This window comes from Electrona antarctica (assembly GCF_951216825.1).
Source record: "Electrona antarctica genome assembly, chromosome: 21".
NCBI lineage: Eukaryota > Metazoa > Chordata > Actinopteri > Myctophiformes > Myctophidae > Electrona > Electrona antarctica.
In genome coordinates, this window is record NC_136802.1 from 7757161 (window position 1) to 7770386 (window position 13226).

At 42.9% G+C, this 13226-nt stretch overlaps 1 protein-coding gene across 1 annotated transcript in view; it reads left to right on the plus strand.

Annotated features, from left to right (window-relative positions):
• myoz2a (myozenin 2a) overlaps positions 1–12427 on the plus strand; it is a 41187-nt gene extending 28760 nt beyond the window's left edge. The window contains exons 2-6 of the mRNA XM_079491664.1: positions 562–651; positions 1755–1921; positions 6458–6590; positions 10358–10544; positions 11741–12427. Coding sequence (XP_079347790.1) covers positions 570–651; positions 1755–1921; positions 6458–6590; positions 10358–10544; positions 11741–11969 — 798 coding nt within the window. The 5' untranslated portion in view covers positions 562–569 and the 3' untranslated portion in view covers positions 11970–12427. The remainder of the gene's footprint in view (positions 1–561; positions 652–1754; positions 1922–6457; positions 6591–10357; positions 10545–11740) is intronic.
• Positions 12428–13226: the final 799 nt, after the last annotated feature.

Here is a 13226-nt window from a genome sequence, read left to right on the forward strand (position 1 = left end):
GCTACTTGCTGTTGTACTTATTCCGCTGTTTATGTAAAATGTATCAACCGTGTTATACAGATGATGATTATTCATATAGCTATCTTAGTTTCTCTCTGAATTATACTTACTTACTTACTGAATTATAGTATTCATTAAATATAATGTCTGGAAGAAATGGCTGTTAAGCTCATTGACACCCATTGAAATATCTCACCCATTTTATCAACCGTCACACCTGCTTGTGACTTTGTCGCCTTGATCTTGTTCACGCCCACGTGTCATTTCAAGCGTATGGATTCCCGATTCTCTTGGCGGTGCTGCTGCTTGCCCACGCCACGGTTATTTAAAGGGATATGTTCAAACTTTGCCCTTTTCGTCTGCCCCAATAAATTCTATGTGCTGCAGCATGTGTGCTGCCGTGTGTGTGTGTGTGTGTGTGTGCTGTAATCATCATGCCAGTCAATCGATATGCAGTTTATATGGTGCTGTATACTGTCTCATGTGGTCGTCGCCGTGCGTTCGAAACAATGTTGTACTGATGTGAACTGCATGTTCTGTGACTTCCTGCCTCCCCAGGGGCAGCCATCATGTCACAGTTCTGTACCATGACAACCAGGGAGAGGCAAATACAGGCGGCAGCAATCTGCAGGGAGATCCAAGGCCCGGAAGGTAGACGCATCCCTTCCTCCATCACTTCCTTGTTTTTTGTCCCCTCTGACCCCTCTGTGCTTTGGTCTTTCTGTGTCCCCCCTGCACCGTCTCTCTCTGCTCTCAGCGGACGACATTCCTGTGGTGTCCATGAGAATGTGTGCATTCAATAATATAATGGCTTTCCATATACGGTAACTAACTGTAATATATGACTACACTTAAACTACCGCACTTACTGGGCTGAAAGGATACACTGTACGTCCCAGGTGGGTTCAGATACACTCATTAAAATGTTGTGCACATGGAACACACACACACACACACACACACACACACACACACACACACACACACACACACACACACACAGCCCTGCAGTTCCCTTCTATGACCAGGTCTATAAATAAGCAAATGCAAAGTTTTATTGGCCTAAAAGTAACTAATCCCTTTGTCATCGTCCTTTGAACACTCTATTTCAGGGTGAGGACGTCTGGGTAACTCACTGGTGATGTGATGGGGACAGGGGGAGTGTCTGAGGGCTACTGACAGCTGAAGGATATTCTGGCAAATCTGGCATGTGCCCCTTGCCTTTGGTATAGGCCGGCCTATGACGTCGCCATGATTAGCATGCATTGTGCTAGCACGTGTGGCACGTCTGACCACAAAAGGGTCAGTGGATGTGAGAGCTAGTGCTGACAGGAAATAATTATTCCTTGTTTATCATAATATTGCCTTTTGGCAGGAATAACAAACTAGCGATTTGATGGGGTTTCTTACCCCCCCCCCCCCCCCCCCCCCCCCCCCCTCTCTCTCTCTCTCTCTCTCTCTCTCTCTCTCTGTCTCTCATTAGCAGGCAGCAGTGCAGCACTATCTCTCTCTCTCTGTTTCTGGCACAACAGCGCCACTTTTGGTAGTCATTGGTACTCGTGCTCATAGTGACATAGTTAGGTGAACCCATAGGTAGGTGAACACGGACATTGCTGTTCGTTGGAGTGGTTGCACCACTCAAAAATCGACATACATACTAACATGTAAACGTTCAACACAGTGCAGTGTAAGTGAATATGATGGCAGAATAAACAGCCCATCTCTTCTGCATGTCTTTGGGTGTGTTGCTATAGGTGTTGAAATGGACCTTGGGAAGAAGCTGAGCGTGCCCCAGGACATCATGCTGGAGGAGCTGTCTCTGACCTCCAACCGGGGCTCCGTTCTCTTCAAGAAGCGCCAGATACGCTCTGAAAAGTACACGTTCGAAAGCATACAGAATCAGACCAACGCTGCGACCAGTGTAAGTTTAACACATTCAGAACGGGAACCCCTTTTGGTGTTTCAAGCATTATGTTATACTTTAGCTATAAAAAAATAGCAGATCTACAAGCTCGTAGCGCGGCACTCGGTGCCGCGCTACGAGCTTGTAGATCTGCTATTTTTGAAAAATTGTGAAAAGGTGGAGCAAACCTTTGAATATATATTCTTTCAGATCGAACATTTTTAACTAAAATCTTTGCTTCTGGGGGGTCTCTGGAACAACATTTTTTGAGATGGGGGTCAGTGGCCATATTTCTGGAGGTCCTTGACATGAAAAATGTTGAGCACCACTGACATAGAAACATAGGTTTTTCAGAAAACTGTTTTCAGAATTCAGAAGCCTTTTTTGTAATCGACCTCAGTCCGAAATGGTTTAAACCGCCACAGCAGCAAACACAACAATTGTGTAACACATAATGACAAGTGACACATAAGGTCACAACACTGAGAGACTATAAAGCCCTGTTAGCAGCCCCTAGAGGCCGTGCTGATCCTTGCACCGGACCAGAAATTGCTGCTAGATTAGAATAAGTATAAGTGCCATGTGTGTCACCAACATTTGCAGGGGGTCATCCTGACTCCTACAACCCCCTGCGCCCTGCCCCTTCTGTATATTATTATATCAAATATAATATTAATTTCCAGGACACTTCAAACGTGCACAGAGTGCTTATTGTTGTCAAGTTATTAGCACAAATAGCCGAATGGAAGTAACGCATGGTAAACATGGATGCAGAAACAGACTCTGCCTTTCCATTTCTCTAGCAGCAGAACTGGAGAAGGGAAGGGGTGGGTAGGCGGGTAGCAGTGTGTAGAGTAGACCGTGTGCACCGTTGAAATCAGTCTCCTCTGCCCTGTTTGTTCATCATTTTAGTCTGACGTCTTCCTTGATTTTGTTTGACTGGACATTGATTAGCGGCACTGCGCTCCACATTTTGAACAATTGTCTACTTGAATGCATGCCAGAAAGGTGCTGCTGCTCAGAAAACTTTCCATGGATTCCATGGAAAATTCCATGGAATCCAGTAGATTTCAAGATAGGCCTATGTTGTACCAAATTTGTGAGTGGATTGACCACTGACCACTATCCTAAAACCCTTAATTGACATTTAATTAATTAATGAATTAAATAATTAATTGAAATATACGTATATATTTCATTTTCAATAAATAAATAAAATAAAAACAAATTAAAAATAAACTAGAAAAAGTGCTCCTCGGAGCACAGGTCTTCGCCAGGTCAGGTAGGTTATGGTGGCCTCCTGGTGGCGCTATAATAGGCCAATGTGAAAAGGGTTGCCATGTCTTCTTAGGCCTTTCACGGAAATCGGATGCTGTATTCATGATTTGATGCATTTTATTCCAAAAATGTTTTTGGCAAAAATAGGCCTGCTGGTGGCGCTATAACAGGCCAATGTGAAAAGGAGGGCATTTCTTCCTCAGCCTAGTGGGAATGTGCGTACTAAAATGTCAGTGAAATCGCATGTTCATGATTTGAGGCAATTTGTTCAAAACCGACCAATCCTGCAAACTTTGGAAGCCAATGTTAGCCAATTAGGATGGAATATGAAATATCGGACAGATCCGTCATGATCACATGAGATATACTGTGTACAGATTTACGTGATTTCTTTTGACCAAATATGTAGGAGTAGCCCTAATATAACCAGTAAGACACCCTGAGGGCGAGAAGCGACCACGCCCTAAGGTCGCCCTAAAGGGCGAGGTCGCGCTGAAACATGCCCATATGGACCTTTTTTGTGTAAAATGTGTGGTGTGCTAATTACTAATGTGTTCATTAGAGAGAAACACAATTCGGCCTGTTATAGCACCACCATGAGGCTGATTTGAAAAAGTTCAAGTGGATTCTTTTCTTCGGTTTAGTAGGAATGTGCATGATGCAACACATCACGGAAATCGCAAGCTCACTCAACTCAACTCAAACTTTATTTATATAGCACATACCACAACGACCAATGGTCGACCAAAGTGCTGTACAGGTATAAAAATAGAAAAGACAGAACAGTACATAACAAAAGTGCAACAATATGGAGGAACAGAGAGACAAAATAAGAAAAGAAAATAGAGCTATGGACAGTATAACATTTACATAATCAGGCACTGTCGAAGGCCACAGAGAAAAAGTGAGTCTTCAATAGGGACTTAAAAACCTCTAATGAGGTGGCAGAACGAATGTGGAGGGGTAGGCTTTTCCTGATGATTTGAGGCATTTTGTTTGAAAACGGAGAAATCCTGCAAACTTTGGAAGGCAATCTTTGCCAATCAGGATGGAATATGGAAAAGCGGACAGATCCGTGTTGATCACATGACTATAGAGATGCTGTGTACCGATTTGCGTGATCTTTTATTTTTTTTCCTTTTTTTTGCAAAAATCAACCTCATGGTGGCGCTAGGTTGATCCGAACAATTCAGGGCAGAGATTCTGCTCTGGCATCCAGGGAGTGTGTGTGCACAGTTTGGCAGCGACTGGGCGAACGGTGGCGGAGATTAGCTGGTCGCGGACAGATTGACATACGGACGGACAGGTTGCAAAACAAACATAGTCTCCCCGTGCCTTCAGTTCGAACTGGCAGAGACAATAAAAATGTGAAAACAGCAGATCAATAAGCTGCAATGCTTTGTGCTATTTCCACTATTTTCTGTCTCAGGAGAGTGTACGTCTCTCCCTACTTCTTTTAAGGGGATTTGTTTATTGTCTTGGGGGGGAAAAGAGGGATTCAGTTTTAAGTAGTCAACATTTCCTCAGGAAGTTCTGGAGTAAATCATCACAAATATCTTCAATGGAATGAAAGCTGTTGGCCACGACTGCAGACATTACACTGAAGTCCTACAAAACATAATTTCCTGTGTTGAAGGCATACGGTACATGCAGCTGGGCCTTGTTCTGCTCAATGTTGTTGGAAATCGGGTCATGCAGCTCACCTTGATAACATTCCAGCTACTGTAGATTCCTGAGTGATGTAGCTCGAGGTTATATAATATTATTACCGGTACACACATACACGCCATTCAAAATCCCATGGCCTGCAGTTTGCATTACTTTCTTCGAATATGATAGATAGCTTTTAGCTTTATTGGCATTCAACAGTACATGAAATGCATAATTGATTGAAATTCCATTCCACTGGTTTACTATAATTTAATAGTTTCTTTTGGGTTTTATGACCTAAATTATACCCAAAAAACCTGAACTTTGAACATTCAGTGGATTTTCTGTGGTCTGGAGTTTTCTCTGGGGTTTGGATGGAAGCCTTTTTAGCTGCAATGAAAACAGGCAAAACAGTGAAAACAATCTGCTGGCAACTCCCATTGACAAATATGGGATTTGCTGGCTCTTACATCACAAACAGCAGGAACATCAGAGCACTTGTTTGAGTCAGATAACCCCCAGACCACAGAAAATCTACTGAATGTTAAAAGTTCAGTTTTTTTGGATGCAATTGAGCTCAGAAAACCTACAAAAATGTATATTTATTGCACAGCAAGGAGTCCTCAGCAGCATATAGGAGAAAGGTTAGGGGATATTGAGTTACTAGAGTTCACAAATCTGATTGAATACAGTTCTTATATTACGTGATTTTAAACAGGATTTTTCTTCATGATGCAGAGGGCATGTTTTTTCCCTGTTTTTTTAGGGATGTTAGCCCCTCCAATGCATGGCTTTATGAAATGATGTCATTAAGCCAGCCAAATAAACATTTTAGACTTGGCTGGCACAAATTACCGTACGGCTCTCGACAAACATTAAAAGTACATAGACTTTTATTGTTTGTCGAGAGCCTAATTATACTTTTCCCGTCCCGGGCCAAAGTCGAAATTATGATCTAATTCGTGCCAGCCAAGTCGATGAACTTCAAGTTAAATTATGATGTAATTTGTGTCAGGCCAGTCTATGTTTAGGGTAAATGATCAGTGAATTCATCTCGCTGATATAAATACATCTTGTAATAAAGGTATTTATTTTTTCCACGGACATGACAACATCAACATGACCCCCAAAATCTGGGCGCCCCTCGATCACTTCACACCTTTCAAAGCTTGAAAATGTATAGAAACATTACTTGGCAAGGAGCTCTGAAGTGGTTGGTTATGTTATGTGACAATGTTTGCACTTCTTTGCACTTTATTTTATTTGGATCAAGCTAGATGAAGCCTCCGCTGGTTGTTCTGTTGAGTTCCATGTGATACAGCGCAAAGAAAAACATCTTGTTACTTATCTTGGATGTGAGCTTGACAGGAGGTCAAACTGGTGAATCTATGGCCCTTTCTGTTATCATAGGAAGGTTATGTCTAGCAACATATTGCTAGACAGAAAGTTCCTGAATAAAGACACCGTAATGACACTTAAAGCAACATCATTAGTTCAATGTCATATTGGTTACACTTGCACTGCCTGGTGGTACAATGGGGTTAAAGGTCATTGATAGAAATCAATCAATCAATCAATCAATCTGATCTACCGTAACCCCTTTGACTCTGTTTCGTCTCTCTTTAGAATGTTGTGCTTCTTCAAACTGAGAATGGTAATGCAGAGAACAACCTGCAGGGTGTTGTTGACCAACATCCCAAGCCACCCCCCAACACCCCGATGACGCCATATGAGTCAAACCCAGATTGTATTGCTCCAGGTAGGTCATATACTGTAGGCACTGAACTGTGCCAATAATCTGTTACGCATTTTAACTCATTTTGGGCGGGAACCCCTTTTGGTGTTTTAAGCATTATTTAAAACTTTAACTATTGAGAAATAGCAGATCTACAAGCTCATAGGTCTGATTTTTTTTTTAAATGTGAAAATGTGGCGCAAACCTTGGAATATTCTTTCAGAGCGACCGATTTTAACTCAAATCTTTGCTTCTGGGGGTGCCCCTGGAACAACATATTTTGAAATGTAATGTAAGCATACCTAATGGTTGTAAAAAAGGAGAAGGCAGAAGGCAGATGGGCAGTATAAAGTGGTTGAAGAGTTGCTTGGATGACATTTTATTGCACCCTTTCCGAAATGTCTTGCAATTATATTATCTTTTATGATTTGCAGCACATGCTAGATCTTGCTATCGGGATTCGTCATTTAAAAAATAAAATCCAGATCCAAGTGTTTTCCTTTCTTCTACTTGCAAATGCTTTGATGAAGTGAGAACATTAATTTTTATCTTGTGTGTGGAATCTCTTGGCCCCCGGTAGAATAAGATGAGTTTTTCTCATCATTCGGCTCTCTCTCGCTCCGTCTTCTCCTTCTCTCCTAAGTCTCCTTATACTCCAACGCTTCTTTTACATTTCCAATGCCAACACTCTCTCTCATCCTCTACCTCTTTTTTTTTACGATCCAGCTGTGATTGTCTTTTTTATAATTGACCAGTTTTTGACCCTACAGGAAACGAGGAGTGTTTCCTGTTTGCCCCCTTCCTGCAGATACCGATACCGTTGAGATTAAGACACCCCTCCAATACCTCTCAATTTATCCAAGTAGACGAGACACAAAACCAACACCGATTTAAGGATGAGCACATGGACAGAGAATATATACACAGTGCTATTCATGGAGCATACAGTACGTTCATTACCTCTCCTACTCCGAGGTGTTGGGTGGACCAGTTCCAGAGGCGGAGGGAATTAGGTCAGAGAAGGTATCGATTGAGCAATAGATCTCTAAATAGCTCACCCAACCATGCCCAGGTGTTGGTACAGTAGGCGTGTGTCTAAGTTAAGTCGTAAAGGCGCAGCTCATTAGATTACCTAATTCAGCTGTCATGATGTGCAATGATGGAAGCTCAACAGGAAAAATGTTGTCGGCAGTTACTAAGATTTCCGTGCTAAGCTTTGCACTGCAAAAATGTGATGAGTCAGGACTTCAGATTCTGGTGGATGTCCTCCTCAGGCTACTAATTTATCTGAGCCATGTCCTATACTAGGCCATTATAGAGCCAAGTAACTGGTGGAATGGCTGGAAATATAATCTGTGCTTGTGCTTAACATCATGGCCACTCTGTGTCATTTCGCATCTGACGGCCACGCTACACCAGGCTTTTCACGCACAAAACGTGCGCGTTTACCCCGGCACGTGCGTTGAATTTAGGTCCAGTCCTATTTTAAAAAACGCACGCGCGGGCCGAGAAAAGCCCGGTGTAGCGTGGCCGTGAGTAAGAATATATAAAGCTATAACTTTAAGCACACTTTTACTGCCTGATGGATCTAATTTCTTTAGTACGTGAGAACATCTCTTTATTTTATTATCCCAGCCAGTTTGACCCGAGGACAGCAGTCACATTAATGTTACACCATCCTGTTTGTTCATAATTTAAACAATCAATAATCAAAGGGAAAATAATCATCACCTGAAAACATTGAACAACCAGTGACCATAAAGGAAATATTTGACTGGTCAAAGAATTTTTTGTAAAATGTTCTGCAATGGACCTCCAAACTTCCCCAGGGTCTCTGATTGGTCTCTCCTGCATCCTCCTCAGGGCAAAGGGTAAAGTCAGGAAGGGGGATATATTGTTCATTGTGAGTGAGGGGGGTTAACTTGGACATGACATGTCATGACACCCTCTATTATGTAATACTTGAGCTTGCACCCCCCCATGGGTAAGTGCTGTTTTTCAGTGGTGGAAAGTAACTAAGTACTGTACTTGAGTACAATTTTGAGGTATTTGTACTTTACTTGAGTATTTCCAATTTCTAATACTTTTACTTCTACTCCACTACATTTCAGAGCCAAAATGTGTACTTTTACTCCACTACAATTATTTGAAAACTTTAATTACTTTGGAGATTTTCATTTTGATTAGAAAACATACATTAACCACTTCAACCCTACATTTCAGCCATTTGAAAATAGCCGATCTACAAGCTCACAATGCGTCGTGTTGCGACGCATTGGGAGCTTGTAGATCGGCTATTTTCAATAGATTTTGTACACATTTTGAACTTGTGAAATGACACATTCTGCACAATGAGTACTTTTACTTTTAGTACTTTAAGTACATTTTGATGCCGATACTTTTGTACTTTTACTCAAGTACATTTTCAATTCCGTACTTTTACTTGTAACGAAGTACTTCTAAATTGCAGTATTGGTACTTTTACTTAAGTAAAGCAATTGAGTACTTTTTCCACCACTGCTGTTTTTGAAAGATATGCATATAGGCCTCCCCATCAGGCCTACGTGTGCATCATGGCCACACACTACTGAGACAGAGAGAAACCCACGCTGTTGTGATTTAACACGCCAGAGTCTCGTTCGTTATCGGAATCAACCAGACAAATTACTCCACCAACTAAGAACGGCCATGCACCACCACCCACATAATCGAGAAAGAGCTATTTCAATCTGTCAATCCTTTCCGTGTCCGGGCCGGGTGAGCTTCCCCGTGTTGAGTCAAATGAATAATCTTCCGGTCGCTCTCGGTGGCTGCAATGCATGGTCATTGATTTGGACTACCATTCTGCAAGCAAGTGCAAGCTCCGAGAACACGATGACAGCACACCAGTAGTGGCACAGAATATATGTTCTAAAGTTTATTAATCACACACAGAGAATACATCATTGTTGCCGGAAGATTATATGAGTCATCATGACTCATACAGGAATAAGCAGGAATAGGAACATATAGATGTGGTACAAACTGTATAATGACCATACCGTTTTGTGATAAGGAGAAAAGCACATTATGCAAAGTGCAAACACATTATCTATATGATTACGAAGCTTAAGAGTGATTACAAATAGTTATGAGAGTATTATATGTAGCCTACAGATACTGGGATGTGGGTCAAGTTTCATGCAAGAAAGATGCCCTTCCTTCTTTGCTGTGAACCATTAACAGTTTTTTATTGCCAGAGGGGGGACAGGAAAGGGAGACCTGTGGAATATAGTGCTAATGTGATGAACAGAAAGGGGTGGGGTGGGTTACCTATCTTTTTCTCTATACAGTTTATGTGCAGTTTTGTCATTTTGAGATGTTATGTGCTGCTTTTGACTTTGTCTCATATGTTCCTTTAGATCTCTTTGTCTGTTTGGTTTAATGTACGGTATATTCAGACCATTCTCAAATTAAATTGTTTATTTTCATTTGGTTCAATATTCCTTATAGAGGGTATGCGCGTGACATCATCATCAAACCTGGAAGTTATGCGGGAATGCCTACTGAGTGGCAAAAAACCACTTTCTGGCCTTGACAGCCCATACATCCAAACAGAAAAGTTGTATATATGCATTAAATGACGATAAATTACATTAAACTCACTTTGTCACTAATTTTGCCACTCGATTTGCCATTCACTTTATGCATGTGCATAACCTCTATTGGCATGAGGGTGAAAGCACTTTTGTTCTATCATTGTTGCAACATAAAACAAAAATAAAATAAATCATTGTGTTATTATCTCTCAGGGTATGCAGGTCCCTTGAAAGATGTCCCTCCAGAGAGGTTCAACAGCACATCAATGCCAAAGGCCTACCGCTCCCCCTGGGAACAGGCCATCATCAGTGACCCTGCCCTGGCAGAGACTCTCATCGTCGGCCACATGCCGGAGCCCTGCATCCAACCGGAGCTCCCAGGGTACAAGTGCTTCAACAGGTAAGAAGGCTTGAGCCTCTGCCCTTTTACCCGTCTGTAAAACAACTGCCCTTTCCACAGTTTCCAGACCATGAATGCAGCATTTACTACATGGTGAAAGGGGTGCAAAAAATGCCACTCCTTTCCATGCCATTCCGGAAGGCAGCCTTCAGGAGAATTGCTTTTTTTTCTCCGAAGTCTCCTGAAGTTGGAACGTAGCATTTTGGCGTTGAACAAAATTGTTTAGAAATCCATGTCGTACACACCGCATCTCCACTAGCTAAAGAGTGCTGGGTTGCGACCCGAAAATAGCTGATCTACAAGCTCTCAACGCGTCGCAGCACGACGCGTTGTGAGCTTGTAGATCTGCTATTTTCGCAATTTTTGTCCAAAAGCGGGATTTACAGAGCGGGATTACACTCTGCATGTCCCTGGTAACACACAGCCCAGATGTTTCTGTTCCTCTGCGCACATGCAATATGCATTTGAGATGATCAGATGCAAAAATCACACCCGTGAGTGGTGCAAATCCCCCCCCCCCCCCCCCCCCTCTCTCTCTCTCTCTCTCTCTCTCTCTCTCTCATTAGCAGGCAACAGTGCATCTCTCTGTCTCTGTTTCTGCCACAACAGCGCCCCTACTGGTACTCATGAGTCACACATGAGTCACAGTGTCACACACATTAACACGAGTCACATAGGTTAACACGAGTCACATAGGTGGTGAACACGGACATTGCTGTTCCTTGGAGTGGTTGCACCACTCAAAAACAAAAGTAAAAGGTAGACAAACAAAAAGTGGAATCTTCATTGAAGACCTTTGGCAAGTTGCACTTGCCTGTGATCGATAATGTTTGCGGGATAAAGTACAGGGTGTGCTTTCATGGTGTTCATTGAGTCTTCCAGATAATCGAACATACATTATACTAATGAAAATATTTTTGAATAATGGTGATGCACCTATTCTTTATTTAATCCATTATGCATACAGGTACTGTATTTGTATAAACGCTGAGGGAGCAAAACAAGTTCATCTACGTCGGTATTATAAATATGCCTATATAATATAACTGCAGCCATCTCGCAGAATAATGTCCTCTGGCCAAATTCTCAGTAGCTTCTCTTTAATTGCATGAATGATTTCATCTGTCACGTCTCTCCTCCTCGTTAGTACATGACAGCCACTGTGTTTAACACTGTCAATCCGATCAAACCTCCAGGGTGGCCATCCCGTTCGGCGGCTTCGGCCACTCCTCAACACCACCTCCCGTCTCGGGCAAGAGGCTGCAGCTTGACCTCCCTGCCCCCCCTGAGCTCCATGAAGACACGGGGGCTAAGCGGCCCACCTTCAACAGAGCGCCCCAGGGCTGGGTTTCGTCCGGCGGCCCCGTCCGCCTCCCCACGGTTTCCCTCGACCCTGTGTTCATCCCAGAGTCAGACGACCTTTGAACCTCTTAAGTCAGTGGGTTCTCAATCTTTCTCATGTCAAGGACCGGACAAATTAATATGTTGGCCGCAGATCTCCCATCAGAAAATATAAGATTCTGTGTGGAGTTTGCATGTTCTCCCCGTGTCCCCTATAGGGTAGGTACCCTCACAAAAAACATGCCGTAATCCTGGTCTCTAAACTGCCTCCCCCTGGCCAGCCGGGGCACCTGATGGAGGGGAAAGGATCTGGTTGGAATAACGTGTTCCTTCCACGTGCTACGTCCAACCAGGGAAACTCCCCCCTGTCAGATGTAAAGGAGCAACTTGGACACTCGGGCATGAAGGAAGCATGAGTTCAAGTCCGTTGCTCTTCCCATGTACCCCATATATGGGGACTAGGTTGGCGGAGGGTGTGTAGAGCCCAGGGTCACATTAGATAATTGACACAGGGGTGAAAAATGGGTTACAAAATCGTGGGATAAAAAAGTATATATATAAAAAAAAAGAAAATATAAGATTTGTGTTCTTGCACCTTGGCTGGTAATCCAGTCTGGCAGTGTGCCGCGGGTTCGACTCCCGATCCCGACGGCCTTTACTGCATGTCTTCCCCCCATCTCTCTCCCCATTTCCTGTCAGCCTACTGTCTGTCCCTCCATAAAAAATATAAAATAAAGGCGAAAGCCACAAAAAAAAACCATTTAAGATTTGTGTTCTTAAAAGGTTTTATTCTTTTTAAATAGCTGATCTACAAGGTCACAAACACGTTGCTGTGCGACACATTCTGAGCTTGTAGGTCGCCTATTTTAAAGTAGCCGATGTATCTAGGTTTAAACAAATTCAAATATTAACACATTTTGCTGCTTGGGGACCCCCTGGAACGCCTTCAAAGAGACCCGGGAGTTTCATGGGCCCCACTTTGAGAATCGCTATCTTAAGTAGTCAGCCTGAGACACGTGCTGTACGTCTCCTGCATTTGTTGTGGTTGTGGTGGGCGTGGTAGTGGTAGTGGCGTCGGCTCAGAACAAGGTCAGGGTTTCAGAGAGGAAGTATCCCAGTAATCCCACTGTCTCTGCTGACAGTGCTGAGGTGAGCTAGCCACACGTGTAGAAAGTGTGATTTATTACTTTTCCAGGCCTATACAAAGTGTTCCGGTGCACTAGTGCACCGCAAGTACATTAATCAGCTATTAGCTAATGCTGCGTTCACATGGAATCAGGCAAGCGGTAGACGGCAAACCTTAGAGTATATATTAATAGAGACGTCACCAGATTTCTCCTC